The sequence below is a fragment of the Gorilla gorilla genome, chromosome 10 (assembly GCF_029281585.2).
Source record: "Gorilla gorilla gorilla isolate KB3781 chromosome 10, NHGRI_mGorGor1-v2.1_pri, whole genome shotgun sequence".
Classification (NCBI taxonomy): Eukaryota; Metazoa; Chordata; class Mammalia; order Primates; family Hominidae; genus Gorilla; species Gorilla gorilla.
In genome coordinates this window covers 122,060,453-122,082,151 of record NC_073234.2, presented here as the reverse complement: position 1 = coordinate 122,082,151, position 21,699 = coordinate 122,060,453, and the positions used below count along the sequence as shown (strand labels likewise).

Sequence of the window (21,699 nt, the reverse complement as noted above, 5' to 3'; positions counted from 1 at the left end):
CAAAGACCTGTATTTTTAAAAAGGTAAATTCAGTGCTTCAGTTGACACTGAATGTAAAGCGAAGACCAGAACTTTTTATTAACTCAAAATGGGCTTAATATTAGCAATGTTTTCAATTAAGACTAACAAGGGATTGGAGGCTGCATTTTGTTTAGATTTTAGCTATAATCTATTGAACATTATGTATTGGCTATATGCCAGGCAGTTTGCAAAGGACTTTGCATGCATTAATTTGTAAAATAACCAATAATGGAAATTATTACAGTCTTTCTACACATGAGAAACTGGAGGCAAGAAAGCTCAAATAATTTGTTTAAGGTCATATAGCTGTTTAGGGGAGAAACAGGTTCTTGAACACAGACAGGTGTTTTTGACTATGAAGCCACAGTGCTATCCTACTGAAAACACTGCAAGATAGTCTTATAAACTTTGATCTTATCAGAATCATTTTTAAAGTTTAATAAAAATACAGACTCCTGGGCCCTCTCTCAGGACCTACTGATTTAGAACATCTGGGAATGGGGCCCAGGAATCAGCACTGAATCAAGCACCACAGGGGTAATTCTAAAGCACATCAGTTTGAGATCTCTGGTACTGAGTGCTTGACACACATTATCTTATTTAATCTCACAAAATCCCCATAAAGCTAGAATTAATTATTATCCCCATTTTTATAGATAAGGAAACTAAGGCCCAGAGAATTTAAGTCATGCACCCAAGATCAGCCAGTGAGTAAGGAGCAGAGGCAGGATTTGAACCTCCCAAGTGCTTTGAACCACTAAGCCAGTGATTCTCAAACCTTACTACTAATAAGAATCACTTACAAAACATATTAAAATATCCCTGGTAGTCTAGTAGCTAGGAATAAAAGAAGAAGAAGAAAAAAAACCGTTAAAATAGAGACTTCTGGGCCCTGCCCCGCCCTTAAAGACTCCTATTTAGTAGGTCTAGAGTCGATTTTCACAGTCCCATGGCAATACAAATGTTAGGTCATCCGTGGACCTCGCTTTCAGAAACACCGCACAACATATTAACTACTTTTCTCTACCCATGGAGATACAATGAAAGTCACAAAATCATACAGATGAGAAGGCATTTTGAATTATGGGAAGGGCTTTCGCGAGGAGGGAAGAGATGAGCACGTCAAAACCTTCCCTCTCCCCAACCCTCCTTTACTCCTGATACCATTCCGTGATATTTCTGCTTAGTGGGCATCTCGAATCTATCTGAATGCCTTCTGGGATGAAGAATTCAGACCCTCCGAAGGCAGCCCAGTTCATTTTGCCAGTATGGTTATCAGAAAATTCTTCTTTGTGCTGAGCGAAGTCTGCCTTCTGTGCCTTCCGTGTCTTCTACTACTTCTCAACTGTCATAACTGCCTTCCCACCTGGAACTCACTCCGTGGGTGGGGGAGGAGCATGGTTCCGGTGGCTTCAGGTGGGATGACAGTTATGACACACCACCGTAACCTTAAAAAGTTCACCTTTATAACTTCTTAAGAGCCAGATCATCTAATATGTTCAGACCAGACCACTTCTTGACTATTCAGAGATCACGTAGCTAAAATCAACAACCACAGTGAAGCTACTGCTCTGATCTTGAGTTCTTCTATTTCAGTTCTGTAGGGCACAACAACACATTCCTCACCAGCCACCCCCAGATTTATTTATTTTTTTTTAATTTCTTCTAAAAAAAGGCAGGGGATACATGTGCAGAATGTACTTTTTTTTGAGACAGGTTTCGCTCTGTCACCCTGGCTGGAGTGCAGTGGTGCAATCTTGGCTCACTGAAACCTCTGCCTTTCAGCTTCAAGCAATTCTCCTGCCTCAGCCTCCTGAGTAGCTGGGACTAAAGGGACGTGCCACCATGCCCGGCTAATTTTTGTATTTTTTGTAGAGATGGGGTTTCACCATGTTGACCAGGCTGATCTTGAGCTCCTGACCTCAAGTGATCCACGGGCCTCAGCCTCCCAAAGTGCTGGGATTACAGGCGTGAGCCACTGCACCTGGCCCACCCCCCCAGATTTCTTCTGTCATTGTCAATTTGCCAAGGGAGTTTCTCTATAAGGCCACGATGCAGGTTGGAGACAAGAGCTTCTTACTGCCTTTCAACTGGTCGAAGGTGTGACCAACTTTGGAGTATCCTTATGGAAGAGGATACAATAAAATTGATTATACAGAATTTTTAAAGAGGGTATTTTGCCAACCTCGAGGTTAAAGAAAAAGAAAAACAAACAAAACAAAAACAGACTCTCCCATGTGGACAGAAGGAAATTTTCTCTGTTTATGCAGGATGGGAAACCTTTCTGCTCTCTCTTTACTATGTGTCTTTACTATTTCTGCTCTTCTCAGAAATGAGCAACAAGATATCGGAGCCACTGATTCCTCAAAGACCAAGAGCTAGAGAAAAATAATTTATTTTCATTTATTCCATATCATTCTATCCATCCACTCTTCTGTTTGACCAGCATTTTGAATTGCCTACTATGTGTTTACCAGCTAACAAGGAAGAATCTGGCTTTTGTAATCTATAATCGTACCAAGGCTGAAACCTTACTTTTAAACAAACACCAGAATTTTAAAATTATAACTGAGGTTTTTTTTGTTTTTTTTTTTCAGAATAGTCATCTTGGAAAATTATTAGGAATTTATTCCAAGAGGTCCTTTGTTCAACAGTCTTCTGGAAATCCCTTTAGAGACTGGTTGAAAAGCTTCTGAGCTACACCAAAAAAATTAGTCTCATTATTTTCAGAATACCAAAAAAGGGTTTTTCCCAGTTCGATCATCCATTTTCTTTCCCTACCTTGGCTCCAAAATCAAACCCACCCTTGGAGGATGGGAATGTGCTGCCCAGGGATGAGAGGAGCTGGTGAGGGACAGGGGTTTGGCCCAGGGTGAGAGCACTGGACATGCTTTTGACACATCCTTCAAGACAAGTCTTAAAAGTCCTATATGGTTGCCTTTCTAAAAAGTTACAGTGTTTTATAGGTCACTATGTGCTGACCTGCTCAACGTGGTCAAAATGCTTAGAAATGCTGCATAATAAGGCACCCTCTAGTGGAGTCACCTTGTACATTAGCATAATAAGGGTTCTGAGAAGTCTTGCAGTAAAGGAAACTGTTTAAACTTAGTGTTAACCAAACTTATAGGGCCTGCTGCCCTTCTTCATGGAACACCTATTATCGTCCAACAATTTTTGAAACATCCTTAGAGGCAAGTCCTATAAATGCAGATTTTAATGAAGGTCGAGCAGTACAGGAAGAGATTCCCTTCCCACTGACTCACACCTAGCAGACAAGTGTCTGCACAGCCTTCTGCACTCCCCTAGTCTTTACTTAAATGTAACCTCCTCTGAAAGACCTTCCCTGGCCATTCCTCTTTTGTTGCTCTCTGCTACAACTTTGTCACAATCTGATTCTCTGTTTTGTCTGTTTCCCACCGGAATGTATGCTCCATGAGGGCAGCAACTGATTTGCTCCTGTGTTCCCAGTACTTAGCACCACATATGTGACACACAGAAAGTATAAAGCATGAGTTGGTTGGTTGCTTGATGAAACTGATGAATGGGAAGCCGTGAACCTTCATGGACCATGGTGCAGCTGGACCTTTCTGCCCCATCTCCCATGCAGGGAATAGTACAGTTTTGCTTCTCTGGTCTACTGCATACTATCAGAGCAGAGTTTGCTCAGCAAAACAGTCCAGATAACCTGGTGATCATCCAAGAGGCCACAAGGCAATCCTTTCAATGATGCCCAAGACTATTTTACAAAATATGCCTAAAAGCAGGGTGGTACAAAATCAGATTCCTTAAAGCAGCAGAGCCAACTCCTCTTGGGCTTTTGGACAACCTCTCTTTCAGGAGTCCTGAGAGAGGGGCCCTGTCCATCATAAAGCTCTTCCATATTCCCTGTAGGCACAGACTTCTGCCAGGCCTGCAGACAGAGCTCAGGATAAAGAGCCAAGGGTGTGGCCTGTCTCGAGGCCCATAGATGTGCGCTCTGCAGGTGGAATGACCGTCCGGTGCTTACTTTGACTGTCCTCGGGTCCCGAGTCTTCTGGTGGTTAACTGAGGAAACTGCTGCCTTATGATCTGTAAGTCAACACAAGAATCAGTTACCCATTGGGAAGAGTTGGGAGCACAGTGACTGAGTTTTACAAATAGCCATCTACAGAAGGGAGGAAAACATAGGTCCTTGGTTGCAATGACTTAACAGGAGTCTGTGAGGACCCTGGAGAAGACTACTGGTGTCAGAGTGGGTAGTGCTTGGATGGTTGTGGGGCTCTGGATACTAAGGGGGTCTCACTTGGCCACTCTATGCTTCACCCCGTCCTACTCACAAAGGAAGGAGAGTTCTGGTTGGTCCAGAACCTGCCTCTCCCCTGTTTAAAACCCTCCAGTGGCTTCCACGGCACCTGGAACTAAAACCCACACTTAGCCTCTGTAACTCGTCCTGCTTACCTTCTGGCCTTCCTCTCTTATAATTCTCACCTTTACTCACCAGATCCCAGCCACACTGGCTTTTTATTGTTTTCTCTATTACTGAAACACACCAGCGTTGCTCCCCATGGGGGGCCTTTGTACTGCACCCAGGAGTGGAATTTCACTCAGCTCTTCACAAGACTGCCTCCTCTTTAACCATTCAGGCATCTGGACAATGTCCTTCTGCCCAGAGGCCTTCTCAGACCAGCCAGTGTGGAGTAGCACAAGGGTCACATGGCCCTGCTTTGTCTTCTTATCACTTAGCACTATCTGAAGTTATCTTGTTCACTTACTCTCTGGGTACTTAGTTTATGTCTCCTCCTGCTTGAACACACGCTCCATGAGAGCAAGGACCTCATACAGGGTTTGGCACATGCAAAGACCTCAATCCACATCTGTTGAATGAAGGAATGAAAGCCTAGGGGTATCTTTTTTCTGTCTGCAGAGCAGAGGATGATAATTGCTGTTGCCCAGGACAACCACACCAATTCACAAGAAATCCGTGAAGAGAGAGCATCTCTCAAGGTGAAAACATAACCATGGGGCCCCTTTCCTTGGGGTTTACGGAGATGATGTTTGTGGAGAGGCATGACAGGGCAGGGGTTATGTGCAAGAACTCTGGAACTCGACTACCTGAATTGAATGCAAGCTCAGGCATTGGTTAGGCTGGATGCCCTTGGGCAAGTTATGTAGTATCCACATGACTCAGTTTCCCCATTTGTAAAATAGGAATGATAATAACCTCTAGAGTTATTGTGAAATTTTAAAAAGTGAATGTATGTAAATAGCTGGCAGTAGTGCCTGGCAGTTAGTAAGTACTTAATAAATGTTACCCATTATTACCACTGATTGTCCTGATGACCCTTTTACTTCCAGGGATTTTTTGAGTGTAACCAAGACTCCCTTCCCTCCTGGTACAGCATTGAGCAGGCATACATGGTCAGAGAGAGTAAGCCTTCATGAGAAAAGATGCTGTTGCTGATTTCTTGTTGGTAGGGCATAAACCTTGAGTGCTTTCTCTAGGGATGGGGATGAATCTCTATTCATCTATTCACCCCTCTTTTATCCACACCAATACTCTCATTGATTGATTTACTCATTCGCTCAACAAATATGGACTGTGACCCTGTTAGCTGTTTGAACTGGGACATACTATTTAACCTCTCTGTGCCTGAATTTCCTCCTGTGGCATTTGAGGACTAAGGGGGGTTGTGTAGTCTTCCCCTAATTGGAGGGCTAGGTGTTGGTGATCTCAACTAAAATGGTATCAGTGGGATGGACAGAAGTGCACAAATTAGTGAGAAATTGAGAATCTTGAAGACTGACCATTTCTCTACGCTGGGGAGCTGACCACCTCCAGTGTGGAGAATGGATGCCGCAGCATTTCAGCATCAGAGAATCGTTGACAAAAAGATGCACCTCACAAGAATGTTTAGAGAATCTAATGCGATAGCATCATGAAACCACTTTTGGAAGTAAAAAAGCCTTTTAAAATACCATCTCATGGTGATAATACTGAATAAAATGATGCAACAATTCTCTGAATTCTTTAAGGGTACCACTTTGTAGGCAATAAATCCCATCTCTTTAACCCTGACTCTTGTAAACTGAGGATCCAAGCTTTTCACTTTATGTCCCTCTCAAATTGTGGTGACCTGAGTAAAAGGCAGTGATTCAAGATAGGGTCAGTAACAGTGCTCTTTAAACACTTTGTCTAGCAGTGCAGCCTAAGACTGCATCCAGGTTTAGTGGCCTCATCACCTTGGATTTATATTAACCTGTGGCCAAGCCCTTCAGACTTTCAGCATATGAATGGCTTCAGAGCCAGGATTTGAAGCAGCTGTTCACAAAGGCACACTACTGAACAGACATAGACATGCTAATAGAGATAGAAAGAAAACAAGGGAAGCATAAAAATTGAGCCAGGGGATTTTTCACATTGGTTAAAAGTGGGTTCTAAGTTTCCTAACCACCCAAGCAAAGAAGATAATACAATAGAGTTCCAAGAGTCCCAGTATCAATATAAGTGCATACTAGTTGCTTAGAAAAAGCAGAAATATTCCTATGTTTAGGTCTGGAAAATTTCTCCTATACAAATGGACACAACAGTAAAGTATCATGTTTTTGGGGTTTTTTTTTTTTGTTTTTCTGAGACAGAGCCCCCACTCTGTTGCCCAGGCTGGAGTGCAGTGGCACGGCTCAGCTCACTGCAACCTCCACCTCCTGGGTTCAAGTGATTCTCCTGCCTCAGTCTACCAAGTAGCTGGGACTACAGGTGCACACCAACACGACTGGCTAATTGTATTTTTAGTAGAGACAGGGTTTCGCCATGTTGGCCAGGCTGGTCTCGAACTCCTGACCTCAAGTGATCCACCCACCTCAACCTTTCAAAGTGCTGGGATTACAGGTGTGAGCCACTGCACTTGGCCAGTAAGGCACCATGTTTAACCCTCTGTTATTCACAGACATTTTGGAAAGGATAATATTCAGTGCTGTCAAGGCTGTAGTAAAACTGGAACACTCAGATGGCTGATGATATCATTTATTAGCACAACCCTTCCCCAGAGCATTTTTAAAATACATAGGAAGCCATAAAGTACTTATATTTTTGATCTATTAATTCCAAGGAAATAATCTAAAATAAGGAAAAGCTAAATGTAAGTCTACTAATGAGAGTGAAAAATTTGAAACAACATAAATGTCTAATGATAGGAAACTGTCTAAAAACATGATAGTATATATACACACGGTAGAAATTATGAAATAGCCATTAAAAATGATGGTAACAAAAACTATGTCACAACATAGAAAATGCTTATAATGTTAAATGAAATAGCAGATCTCAATCTGTGTTTATGTTATAGTTTTATAACAGAGAATTGTTTGTAAAAATATAGGAATAAACAGGTAATGTGGTAAAATGAAAATGGATATTCGTTAGGGCATTGGGATTGTGGGTAGAACAAAAAGGGTTTGTATATTTATGTACTAAATAAACTTTTTGTTTTTTGCAAATAGAAAAGGATTTCCTTATTGAAATAACTGAAAGTTCAAGATAATCTTGGAAGAAGCACCTAAAATCTACCAGAGTGTTATAGTGTTGTTATTTTTTTCTTTCTTTCCTTTTTTAAAAACATAAATCATTTCCTATTTTCTATAAACAATATGTAGATAATTAAAGAAAGCAGCATTGTTTTGTTTGGTTGCTAAGTCTTATGATTACTTGATTTAAGAGACTGGGCTAAGTTCTGAAATCTTTCTAAGTGTTTATCCAAATGGTATCCTACATAACATCTATAAAGCAACACAGGCCAAGCCCTTGATGCCTGGCCCTAGGTGAAGGTACCAGGGGTTGCCGACTGTGTTCTAGAGATGTGCCAGAAGGCCCTGGGAAATGACTGGCCTTCTGGAGCCATTTGTTCTACCTCTGTGAGGCAATAACGTGTACAATCAGTGTGTTTGTAATTCTATGCACTGTGATCTTGAGGAATTATCAAGCCATAGCATGGGGCCTGGGAATTCACGGATCAATTTAATCTATGACTCCCTTCATTCCTGATGGTTTTTACTTATTCTTTTTGAATAATGTATAGATCAATACATGCAGATTTAACATCTGTGTGACCCAGCATCAATCTCCACTGAGTTACCTAAGACAGAACAGGAGAGTCCTCCCTGACTCCTCTCTTCCTAACACTGCACAACCCCGGGTCCTACTGGTTCTGCCTTCAGGATGTCTCCTGAACCTAGCCCCTTCTCTCTTTCTGCCCTTACCCCCACTACTGCACTAGTCCACTGTGATCTCTCACTGCCTGGACCACAGAAACATTCTTCTAACTGGTTTCCCTGCCACCAGTCTTGTTGCCTCACCAGTGGAATTTGTTTTTTTAATTTTTTTGAGACAGGGTCTCGCTTTGTTGACCAGGCTGGAGTAGTGGTGCTATCCTAGCTCACTGCAGCCTTGAATTCCTGGGCTCAAGAGATCCTCCTGCCTCAGCCTCCAGAGAAGCTAGGACTGCAGGTACATGCACCACACCCGGCCTCAGCGGCAGGATCTTTCTAAAATGCCAATATGATCATTTCACTTCCTCATTGAAAATGCTGAATGTCTTCTTGCTGCCCACTCTGAATAAAAATCCAGGCTCCTCAGGATGGTCCATGAGGCCCTCTGTGATCGACTCCCACCCAGCTGCCCAGCCTAAAATCCAGCCACTCCCCAGAGCTCCAGGCTTATATTGCTCCCACATCCACAATGCTGTTCCCTGTGCCTGGAATGCCAAGGCCACACTGTTTCCACTCACCCCAAGGAACTCCTAGCTTTCTCCGAGCCTCTCCCACTTGCCCTGTGACCCTTCCCATGCAGCCTTAGCTGCCTCCTTTCTCTGTTTTCCTAGTGAATTGGGAAACAGTGGTATACAGTGATTAGGCACACAGGCTTTGGAGTCAGGCTCACCCAGGTTCCAGTCCCGGCTCAGGCACTGTGCTAACCACTTTACATGTATTATCTCAGTTAATCATCACAACAATCCAGTGCCAGGTTCCACTGATATTCCCTCAGTATAGATGAGTAAAGTGAGGTTTAGAGAGGCTAAGCAACCTGCACAAAGCCACACAGCTCAGATGCAGACCTGCGATTTGAATGCATCCAGTCCAACTTAACACTCTACCACCGCAATGTTACTGCCTCTAGACAAATGAGAATGTCTCGAAGCCTCTCATTCCTTCCTTTAACAGTAACCTTTATTTCTTTTATGTCATATTCCTACATTTACACATTGGGTGTGTTTGAGGAATGAAATGATTTCTCGTTCTCATCAACTCTTCAGTGAAGATTTCTCTTCTATTCTCCTCACATTGACCCTCTTGGAGATGTTCTGGTGGCCTCTGCTATGAACAGGATCTGAGGGCCCTGCACCCAATAGGCTAGGGAAGGTGAGAAGCAGCTGAGGGGATGGTGACATCAGCAGACAGCCCCGTGTCTCCTCCTGGATGAAATTTCCCTGCACCCACTCAAGTGATAATCTGGCAGTGAAACGCTCCTGCTTAATAAAATGCTAATCAAAAATCATTATTTGCATAATTGAGGTCCCCAAGTAGGTTTACTGAAGGAATGATGCAGATCATTACCTGTCTACCTAGAGGCCTCTGGCAATTCTCCATGGTCACCTGACTTAGCAGAGGTTCTTTTGATTGAAACTCAGACACCACTCTTTGCTTCCATCTTTTCTCTAAATTTCCTTCCATGAACTCGAGGTTCTGTCCAAGTCAGACTACTTGGTGTTGCACTATTCCCTGAATGCTTCCCAGGTCCATACCTCTGCACCTTCTACCCTCAACTCTCTCTCCCTCCTCACTACCTGTGCCCTCAGAGCCCATCCAGCCACCCAGCATGCACTCCGCTGCTCTGTGAGCCTTTCCCCATTACCTGACCACACCGGAGCTCGCCTTTCCCCAAACCATGATTGCCTTGTATGTGCCACTTCCAACCTGTGACCAAGTTCTACCCTCTATCTTCATATTCCTGATTCTACCCATATCCTCCCATCTCTACGCATCCCAGGACCATGGTTTTGCATCTGGAGTGCTGCCATAGTCTCATTGGCCCTGCTTCCCGTCATGCCCCATCACGACCACTTTTCCATGAAGCCTCTAGACAGAACCCAGACCCACCAGGTCCTGCCTAATTGGCCCTGCCTTTGTTCCAGCTTACCTCTCCCCGTCCTCTCCCAATTCCTGTGTTCTGGCCATACGGAATGGAACTTCTTCCAAGTTTCATGAACACACTGTGTTCTGTCTTACTCTGGCCCTTCCCACAGGATGTTCTCATTGTCCAGAGCCCTCTCTTCACACCCTTTTTCTGCCTAATGTCTACTCATCCTCACATCTCAGCTTGTACCTTATTTCCTCCTAGAAACTTTCCCTGGGCCACTTGTTGGGTGACCGTAGTTATGTGATCCATAGAATCTTTTTTTAAAATTAAAGTTGACAAATAAAATTGTGTATATTTATGGTGTACAATATGATGTTCTGAAATATGTATACATTGTGGAATGGCTAAATTGAGTTAATTAACATATTCATTACCTCCCATACTTGTTATTTTTTGTGGTGAGAACACTTAAAATGTACCCTCTTAGCAATTTTCTTTTCTTCTTGTTTCTTTTTTCTTCTTTTTGAGACAGAGTCTCACTCGTCACCCAGGCTGGAGTGCAGTGGCACCATCTCAGCTCACTGAAACCTCTGCCTCCTGGGTTCAAGTGATTCTTGTGCCTCAGCCTCCTGAGTAGCTGCGATTACAGGCATGCACCACCATGCCCAGCTAATTTTTGTACTTTTAGTAGAGATGGGGTTTTGCCATGTTGGCCAGGCTGGTCTCAAGCTCCTGGCCTCAAGTGATCCACCCACCTCTGCCTCCCAAAGTGCTGGGATTACAGGCCAGAACTACAGTGCCTGGCCAGTAATTTTCAAGTATACATTGTTATTAACTATAGTTACCATGCTGTGCAATAGATCTCTTGAACTTGTTCTTCCTGCCTAATTGAAAGTTTGTATTCTTTGACCAAATTTCTCCAACTCCGCCACTCCCATAGAATCTTTATAAATAATCAGTGTTCTGCTTAGCTCTATAAAGTCCTGACCTAGGCCTGTAAGACTCCACACAAACTGGATCTCCAGCCTCATTTTCCCCATGTTCAACAAGCTGCAGCCTCAATAACCATAATAGGTTGGCTAATGGTACAAAGCTTGGATTCATTCACCAGCAGATATCCACTGAGCTCATGCTATAGGCCGGACATTTTGCTAGGCACTGAGAAACACACTGAGCAAAACAGAAACAGCCTCTGTTCAAGAAGCTTATATTCTAGTGTGAGAAGACCAAAAATAAATGAAAAAGTCAATGTATCTTCTATCAGGTAAGTGCTCCAGAGGGGAACACAAAAGTAGGGTGAGGGGAATAAAGAAAATGGAGGTGGGGGCCAGGCACGGCGGTTCATGCCTATAATCCCAACACTTTGGGAGGGTGAGGCAGGCAGATCACGAAGGTCAGGAGTTCGAGACCAGCCTGGACAACACGGTGAAACCCCGTCTCTACTAAAAATACGCAAATTAGTTGGGCGTGGTGGTGCATGCCTGTAATCCCAGCTACTTAGGAGGCTGAGGCAGGAGAATTGCTTGAACCCAGGAGGCGGAGGTTGCAGTGAGCCGAGATCACACCGCTGCACTCCAGCCTGGGTGACAGAGCAAGACTCTGTCTTGGAAAAAAAAAAAAAGAAAGAAAGAAAATGGAGGTGGGGATGTTATTTTGTTTAGGGTGATTAGGACTGTGTGATGATGTGGCATCCGAGTAGTGACCTAAAGGAAGTGAGAGAATGAACTTTGTGGATATCTGGGGGAAGGAAACTGCAAGAAGGAATAGCCCATGGGAAGGACCTGGGTGGGAGCTTGTCTCATTCGTTTCAGGAAGAATGAGGAGGCCCATGTGGCTGGAGCAGAGCCAGTGGGCGAGGGAGTGGCAGGAGGAGAGGTCTGGGGGCTGGAGGGGTTCGCGGGGCCTTGCAGGCCTTTGTAGGCATGTCTGCTTTTACTCTTAGTGAGATGGGAAGACTTCAGAGGGCTTTAAGGAGGGGAGTGGGGAACAAAACCTGACTTACCATGCAAAAGGGTCACCCTGGCTGCTGTGTGGAGAACTGACTTAGGGGCAAGGGTGGAAGCAGGGAAACCACTTGAAAGGCTACTGCAGTAGTCCAGGTGGGAAAGAAGGTGGCTCGGTGCATTAATTCATTGACTCATTCAATGAAAGAATGAAAGAATCATTCCTCTTTGGCCATTGAAGTTGTCTCCAGCATTGTGTTAATGCAAATAATGCTATAAACAATATCTTTGTGTGGCATGATTTTTGTTTTTTATTGTGGATACTTTGTTTTGGGATTTCCTCCTCATGATAGTTTCTCAAAGGCGGAGCTGCTTTATCCAAGGGGAGACACATTTCAATGTTCTTAAAACACACTTTTATAAAGTATAGGACAGCATTAACACTTTATAAAAATGTGCTAAATTGAAAAGTCACAAAAGACCTTTTGCTCTTTCTTCCATTTGGGCATCAAGTTCTTCATCTATAAAGTGGGGATCATAACACTCGCTCAGCTTATCTCACAGGCTCGTAGCAGGATCAGAGAGGCTAGAGACTGGGTACCCAGGCTTGCCTCCTGGGACTTCACCAGCCGGAAGTGGGACAAGAGTGAAGGGCAAGAGCTCAACCTCAACAGGCTTTCACAGCCCGCTGGCTGGAGGGGAGCCAGGAGTGACCAGCTGCCAGGGAGGAGCCGGAGCAGGGGGTCCATATCTATTAACACTCCTCTCTGCCTCTCTAGTGACTCGTCCTCTAGTTGTCATTATTTTCTAGCCCTTTCTCTTCACTGACGGAGTTAGCCCTCTATACTTCCATCCTTCATGGATTTGCAGGTGCTCCTCATTCAATCTAGTTTTTGGGCTTTTGTGGTATATTATGCTTTCCCAAGGAACATATTAGTGTGGTTGGAATATTTAGTTCTGTTTGTGAAAATTCTTTTACCTAAAAGTATCTAATGGCCAAATCTTCTCCTCCTCCTCCGAAGAGAGAAAAAGGCAATCTCAAGTAATCAGAGGAAAGGGAGTTTTCTGTGAGTAGGGGATGGGGGATGGGTGGAAGCGCTGCTGTATCACATCACATTCTGCCCAAATGCAGGTCAAGACTTTTCCCACTCTGAGCAAAGAAAGGGCTGCTGCAGATAGCACCTCCTCCTTGCAGCTGCAACAAAAACCTGTGGGAAGGGGGTTTGGCTTTTTTTTTTTTTAAGTGTTTCTTATGGGCTGCAAATTACAAATTATTCTCCTCTCCTTTCACCAAATAATCAACTGGTCCCTGAATCTGAAAGCCCAGCACAATTTAGTTCGAGTCTCAAAATGCAGGGTCGGTTCAGCCCCGCTCAGGCTGCTCAGCTTTTAATTTCTGGAGCAAGACTCAGCAAACAGTAAAACACTTTTGTGGAGCTGTGAAAGTTGAGCTTCGCTGTTTGATAAATGAGCAGACAGGCAGGCAGCCCCTCTTTCTTTTTTTGTATGGATTCAATGAAGCCTGCCTAAAGAACGCCACATGCTGTTCTAGCTACTGATCTAACATTCCGCAACATCCCAGCCTTCCAAATTCCCTTTAATTACTCATGAATCCCACCCTTCTCTCTTTCAGCCTGGGCAGACAGAGCTGGGGGCTCCACAGGGATAGGGGTGGGAAGCAGAGAAGCTCTGGAGAACTACTCTCTCTGAAGCTGTTGGAATTCTTCTTTAGGTGGTGGTGGCCATGTCACTCATCTCCCCTGTCCGTTCTCCTCCCCATACACCACACTCCAGTTGAAGGTAGCCCAGCATGCAGGATACCCTTACATCATTTTGTGGGTGCAATTTTTTTTTAAAGAAACATGAGTTTTAAGCAAGAATTTCCGAGATGGCATGTTCAAACAATTGCCCTCCTAATTTAAGATGAGGAAAGGAAAGAGTGAAAAGAGGAACTGTCAGCCACTGAGCATCACTAAGCACCATGCCCTAAATGAGGTGGTTTTATACTCGGTAGTACATTTTGTCTTAGAAAACAACACTGGAGGCCGGGTGTGGTGGCTCATGCCTGTAATCCTAGCACTTTGGGAGGCCGAGGTGGGCGGATTGCCTGAGCTTAGGAGTTTGAGACAAGCCTGGGCAACACAGTGAAACCCTGTCTCTACTAAAATACAAAAAACTAGTCGGGCGTGGTGGCGTTCACCTGTAGTCCCAGCTACTCAGGAGGCTGAGGCAGGAGAATCACTTGAACCTGGGAGGTGGAAGTTGCAGTGAGCCAAGATCATGCCACTGCACTCCAGCCTGGGCGACAGAGCGAGACTCCATCTCCAAAAAAAAGAAAGAAAAGAAAAGAAAGAAGGAAAACAACACTGGAAGAGAGTATGATGATCTTACTTTACAAATGAGGAACTGGGATCTAGGGTGATTCAAGGCTGTCTCCATTCACAGTCTCTGGCCAGTGGAAGAAACAGGAATCTGATTCTTCTACCTGTCATCTTCTTTACTGTGGCTGACACACGCCCACACATGCCAGAGCCAGCACGGTGTCCCCTCATTGTGAATGACACCCCCTGCCCCACTGCCTCTCTTGGTGTTGCCTCAAGAGACACCCCCAGAGCCACCCAGGAAGGCCATTCAGTCTCATCACTCTACATAATACAGCCTTCAATTTTGACCCCAAATAATATGATCTTGATCAGTTTGATCTCCAAACTTAGTCATCAGGCGTTTGTTTCCAAAAATTCCACCCACCCTCAGTAGGTAAAGATTTGCCATCAACAAGGAGTGATCTAAAATAAATTCTAATGCAATGGAATCAGTAGATGTCCTTCCACACATTGAAGGAGATAAACTCATGCAGAATAGAGTCAAGTATGCTGAACATAGTTTAAAAATGAGAGTTGTGGGTCTTACTTCAGGGTTCATTTTAGGTGTGGGAAAAGAAGGGCTTTTCAAGAAGCAAGAAATTAGAAATTTAATACAATGACAAGTTCCTGTTTTATAACCATATATTGTGGAAATCTTGTGGCATATTTTTAAAAACACACATAAGAAACAATGCTTTGAACAAGAGAGAGAAATGATTAGGGAAAGAAGTTGGTTAAAGGGAACTAATTGTCACAAATTTAACTCTGAAAGCAGGATATTCACTTTCTTTCTTTTGACAATAAACCTAGTCTATTTTTCAGAAAAGAAAAAATAATTAAAGCTGGTGATATGAATGGGGACTGTAAAACATCCTATCTCAATGCTTCCATCTTAAAATGAGTGTTTGCTGGGGTCATTTTACTATACTGATATAACTCTTACCTACTCAACAATTTTTATGACACTTCCTGGGTGCCAGGAACTGGGGAATGAAAGGGTTAGAGAATGCTACAAGTTTCACAGGAAATTCCCTAAGAGAAATTGCAAAATTTCTACAAGAAATTCATACTGAGGGCAATGAGACAGAAGTGGAATTTCAAATCATGCCTATGGATTGATGAAGAATTCTTTGAAAAGCCCCAGGGCTGAAAAGGTAACAGTGAATCTGTTGCCCCTTGAGGGGTACCATGGATGGCAATAACAAGAATGCCAAAAATCCATATGTGAACACCTCATTGTCCTCAGGGTGACTGGATAATGTGTCACGTGTACATGAGAGAAGGCAGTCATCACACACTGATTTAGCTAGAATGAGGTGAGTTACATAAGATACAGGTTAAGTCAAAAATGGAATAATTCTGAAGATGATAATAAGAGAGGGCGAGGGTGGTGATGGCAGCATGTGTGTGATGTAGGACATTTTTAGAACAATTGTTCTCAAAATTATTCAGAAAGAAGAGCACCTAGAAAGGCTGGAACACTGATATGTTAGTGATCATGAAATATTGCTATAATAAACTGAAGTCATAACTAACAAGCATTGAGTGTTTATAATTACAGGCTCTGTGCTAAGTAGCCCTTTTACAGTCATTATCGCAACAGTTCTCCAGGTGATTGATTGCTATCAATATTCCATTTTACAGATGAGGAAACTGAGGCTGAGGGCTGTTAGGAAATTATCTGAGCTCACACAGCTGCTAAGTGGTACAACCAGGATTCAAATTCAAACCCAAAGAGTTTGACTTCAGAGTTTTACATGGCACTACACACACACACACACACACACACACACACCCCTAGAAAAAACCTGGTGTGAAATCAGACATTCTGTCATGGACGCCCCACAGCAGATTCAAAAATATTAAGAAAAATATATACAAGAATTAAAAGTAGAAGGAAAGTCTGTCTATGTACGTATTTTTTTTTTCCTTTGAGAACTGGAAAAAGACCATCTTTGAAGGATCCTAAAGATGCCTCAAGAGTGCCCTCATCTTCTGCTGTGTCAGTTCAGGGGTGTGCAAGTGACCCCAGGTCAGGGTGGGAGGAGGGTGGGCAGACTGGTGGGACTAGAAGAAGAGGGCCACCCTGTAAATGAGGGGGTCTCTGTTCTCTCCAATGCAGGTAAGTGCAGCTGATGAAGCACAGGTCCCCAGAACACACTTGGCTTTTTTCCCCATTGCCCAAGGATGGTCAGCGAGGAGAAAGGAGCCAAATCTTCAAGGATGAGCCACCCACAACCCAAACTGCCAATTATCCATGTCCTCACTGGAAAAATGCAGGATATAAATAAATTTAATTCATACAAGCACATCTGTCACCTCAGCTTCCCTTTCTCCAGTCTCTCTACCTCTTACTGGTGTCTCTTCCACACTCTCAGCCCCACCACTGGATCCAGTGTGGGGGAGGGGGAGACCTGCCACCAAATGTAGGAACTGGGGAAAACCACTCAGTCCCTCTGAGCTTTAATTTCCACATCTGGAAAGTGAAGGGATTGCATCAACTGATCTCTGAGTCTCCTTAATAGATTAAACTCATACATACTGAAGTGTTAGTAAGTGATAAGTATTAATGAATGATCTTATCCTGTTCTAGTTGCATTTTTACAGACTTAAATGAGTGGGATTGAGGAATTTAAGACATCATTAAGCCTTTATTTCAGAAGGTATATTTTTGAGGCCAAATGGCCTCTCCACATATTCAAATTACACTATATCACAACTATCTAGTGCCTATCCATAAGCCAGCCTTTTCCTGAAAAGTTCAGCAAATTGCTGACCATGAATCATGTCACCCTCCACAGTCTTAAGTGATCACATTGTACTGCCCATGTTACTTCCCATGAGCTCATAATTTGAGAGAATAACCTATACTCTTCCAGGATCCTGAGTTCCATTTCATAGTTGTAGCATATACAAGGATGCATGGATGTGTGAAACACCCTTATGTGGATAAAATGGCTAGTTGCCTACTCCTTCCCCACTAAACCCTAATTATTTTTTCTTTTTTCCCCTTCATCCTTAGTCCAAGGTAAATAAATCCTAATTATTATTTAAGTTTAACAAAAATTTTTAAGAGGGGCTCTCACTGTGTTGCCCAGGCTGGACTCGAACTCGGGAGCTCAAGTGATCCTCTCACCTCAGCCTCCTGCCTGAGTAGCTGGGACTATAAGCCTGCACCATTGCACCTGGCTCAAACCGTAGTTTTTATTCCAGGATAGAGTGGACCACATTTTCTTGCCTCCCTGATAGCCAAAGGCAGCCAATGAGATGTAAGGGAAAATCACTGGGCTGGGCTCTGGGAAAGAGTCTAAAGAGGGCTGACTGAACTGGGAGCTTTGACCTTTCTTCCCTTACCCCATTTTTTTCTACTTCTTTCCTGGAAGATAGTCTTTGGAGTCTAGCAGTCATTTTGGACCATGAGGTGATATAGAAACTGGAAGCCATCTGCTAGAAAGGGCAGAGCACAAAGACAGAAAGAACCTGGGTCTCTGATGCTCTTAAGGAGCTGCCCAACTGCAGCTGGGTTACCTTCCTCTAGACTTAGTTTATGTGAGAAAAGTAAGACCACTAATTTATTTAAGCCACTATTGAGGCATGGGGAGGGACATCTTTCCCCACAGCCCCAATTTTTGTAATAACTCAGAGACCTTCTGGTTTCCACCTAGGATTTACTTTATAGAGAATGCTCCAGTGTTTTGCTCGTTTGCATTGATCAGAAATCCGATATTGACAACACAGGCCCTGGAGTCAACTACCTCATCTTTAAATGGGAATAAAAACAGCATTTTGACTTCCAGTTTCTGGTTTTCTGTATATAAGAAGCTTTGAAGTCACCACTCCATCCTAACAAGTAAAATGCAAAACAAACTGAAAAATCAACAATTCTTCTTGGGTCCTTAAGAGAGGGGAGGACACAGAGCAAACTGCTGCCCTCAAGATTGGAGAGACGGGCAAATACAGGGAATCATGGCTCCCTGGAGCAGAGACTCAGGAGTGGGAACTGCCTCAGGACCCAGTACTGTAGTAGGAACACCTGAATTGTAATTGACAAGTTGTGAAGGCTTAATGCAGACAAGGCTGAGAGTTAAAAAATAACTCTAGGGAGGCCCAATCATAGGGGAACCCACACAATATTGAGCGATGTACCTCTAGGAGCTTGACCAGGTTCCCACAGTAAATATCAGAGCAAAAGTCCCTCACGCTTCCGGCAGGGGAAGGAGTAAAGGAACCATTTTGAAATACGCTGGAGCACTCTGTTCTTCTTAACAAGGCCTGTTTTCAGGAGAAGCTAGTTAACCAGAGCCTAATCTGCTAGGGTATTATCAGAGCCTAACTGACTTGGGAGAAGGGAAATACCCAACTCCAGTCAGCTCTAGCCTTCCATGCGGAGAAGGGAAATAACCCAACACCAGTCCCCTCTAACCTTCCATGTGAAAGAAGGGAAATATCCAATTCTAGCCAACTTTAGCCATCCTATGACATCTAAGAGGGGAGGGAAAAAATGGAGAAACACTTGTAGTAAAGTTCACAGTCCAGAGGCATAGGCTTACTAAAGGATTGAGACCTAATCACAGGACAATAGATTGCTTCCCCCACCAACAACACGCCTTACCACCATATGACTAAAGGTGATTTACAGCAATTCCTTTTTTACCTGGCACATCATGTTTGGCCACCAAGAAAGAATTACAAGGCATGCTAAAACACAATTTAAAGAAACAGCAAGGCTCAGAACCAGACAAGGCAAGGATGTCAGAATTATCAGACCAGGAATTTAAAACAACTGTGATCAATTTGCTAAGGGTTCTAATTGATAGATTAGACAGCCTGCAAGAACAGATGGACCATGTGAGCAGAGAGATAGAAATCCTAAGAACCAAAAAGAAATGCTAAAGATCAAAAACACTGTAACAGAAATTAAGAGTGACTTTGATGGATTTGCAGGTGACTAGACACAGCTGAAGACTCTCTGAGCTTGTGTAGATATCAACAGAAACTTCAAAAACTAAAAAGCGAAGAGAACAAAGACTGAAAAACCGAACAGAACATCCAAGGACTAGGGGGCAATTACAAAAGATGTAAATACACATAATAAGAATATCAGAAAGAGAAAAAAAGAGAGAAAAGAAGCAAAGAAATATGTGAAACAAAAATGACTGAGAATTTCCTCAAATTAATGTCAGACACCAAATCACAGATTCAGAAAGCTAAGAGAACACCAAGCAGGATAAATGTCAAATAACAAACAACAAAAAGCCAAACCACAGGAAAACAACATCAAGGTATATCATTTTCAAACTATAGAAAATCAAAGATAACGAAAAACATCCTGAGAAAAGCCAGAGAGAAAAACAACCCATGTTACCTATATAGGACAAAGACAAGACTATCTTCTGACTTCTGCTTGGAAATCATGTAAACAAGAAGAGAGTGAAATGAAATATTTAAAGTATTGAGAGGAAAAAACCTACCAACCTAAGTTTCTGTACACTAGAAATTATCCTTCAAAACTGAAGTAGTAGTAGAGACTATCTCAGACAAACAAAAATTAAGGGAATTTGTTTTCAGTAAACCTGACTTGCAAAAAATGTTAAAAGAAATTCTTTAGGGAGAAGGAAATTGATATAGGTCAGAAACTCAGATTTACACAAAGAAAGGAAGAGGACTGAAGAAGGAATAAGTGAAGTAAAATAAAAACTTATTTTTCTTGTTTTTTAATTGATCTAACAGATGACAGTTTATTCAAAATAATAATGGCAACAAAGTACTTGATTATATGTGTATATCAATTAAAACACATACATAAGTATGTGTGCATGTGTTTTTTTACAGAGGGCACAAAAGTTATGATTTTCTCATTATAAGGTGCTCGCCCTTCTTGTGAAGTGGTATAGCATTATTTAAAAGTGGGCTTGAATTAGTTGTAAATATATATTGCAAATTATAGGATGGCCATTTAAAAGGTTTTTTTATGTTAAAGTATAACATATGCTAATAAAGGAGAAAAAATGGAATGATATGAAATGCTCAATTAAAACTGCAAAGGGCAGCAGAAGAGTGGAAGACAAAAATCGTAACAAATAACAAGGGCAACAAATAGAAAACAGTAACAAATATAGTAAATATTATCCAATTTTATCAATAATTACTTTGAAGATCATGGTCTAAATGCATCAATTAAAAGACAAAGATTGCCTAAGCAGTTCAAAAAACAAGATCCAACTATATGTTGTCTATAAGAAACCCACTTTAAATATAAAGATCCATGTAGATTAAAAGTAAATGGATGGAGAAAAATATACTATGATAATACTAATCAAAAGAAACAGGAATAACTATATTAATTTCATATGGAGCATACTTCAAAGCAAAGAAAGTTATCAAGGATAAAGAAGGGCATTATATAATTATAAAGGTATCAATCTCCAAGAAGACACAATGATTCTTAATATACATGTGCCTAACAAGACAGCATCAAACTATATGAGGCCAAAACTAATAGAACTGCAAGGAAAAATTGATGAATCCAGTATCACTGTTGGAAACTTCAATACCCCTCTATCAGAAATGGAAATCAGTAAGGCAGAAGATCAGTAAGGACATGAATCAATTAAATATAATTGACATTAATAGACAACTTCAACCAAAAATAGCAGAATATATATTCTCAAACTTATATGGCACATTCATCAAGATAGATCACATTCTGGGTCATAAAACACAAAAATTATATAATGTCTGCTCTCAGGCAGGCCACAGTAGAATTAAGCTATCATTCAATAACAGAAAGATAACTAGAAAATCTTTGAATGTGTGGAAATAAAACAACAATTCTACATAACTCATGGAGCAAAGAAGAAATCTCAGAGAAATAAAAATATTTGAACCAAATGAAAATGAAAATGCAACATTAAAATTTGTGAGATGAAATGAAAGCAGTGAGTAGAGGAAAATTCATCACACTGAATGCATATATTGGAAAAGATATAAAATCAATAATCTAAGTTTCCACCTTAGGAAACTGGAAAAATAAGAGTGAATTTAATCTGAAGTAAGAAGAAGATACAATAAGAATTAGAGCAGAAGTCAATGAAATTGAAAACAGGAAATCAGTAAAGAAAATCAGTAAAACCAAAAGCCAGTCCTTTGAAAAGATCAATAAAATTGATAGGCCTCTAGCAAGCATAACAAAGAAAAAAGAGAGCAGACCCAAATTAGTAATATTAGTATTGAAAGAGGAGACACCACTACAGATCTTATAGAC

At 42.1% G+C, this 21,699-nt stretch overlaps 1 protein-coding gene and 1 long non-coding RNA gene across 8 annotated transcripts in view; one reads left to right on the top strand and one right to left on the bottom strand.

Annotated features, from left to right (window-relative positions):
- RFX4 (regulatory factor X4) overlaps nt 1-21,699 on the bottom strand; it is a 179,250-nt gene that overhangs the window by 76,451 nt on the left and 81,100 nt on the right. For 5 of the 7 annotated variants that reach the window (XM_004053812.4, XM_055358941.2, XM_055358942.2 and 2 more), the window contains one exon: nt 4,028-4,089. In XM_004053812.4, coding sequence (XP_004053860.2) covers nt 4,028-4,089 — 62 coding nt within the window. Of the gene's footprint in view, nt 1-1,185; nt 1,421-4,027; nt 4,090-21,699 lie in introns of those variants that run through there. The other 2 variants (XM_055358943.2, XM_004053811.4) reach the window with 2 other exon arrangements.
- LOC115936462 (uncharacterized) lies at nt 1,390-5,324 on the top strand. Its single transcript, XR_008670577.1, has 3 exons — nt 1,390-1,437; nt 3,913-4,091; nt 4,925-5,324. It is a non-coding gene; the product is annotated as an uncharacterized lncRNA (long non-coding RNA).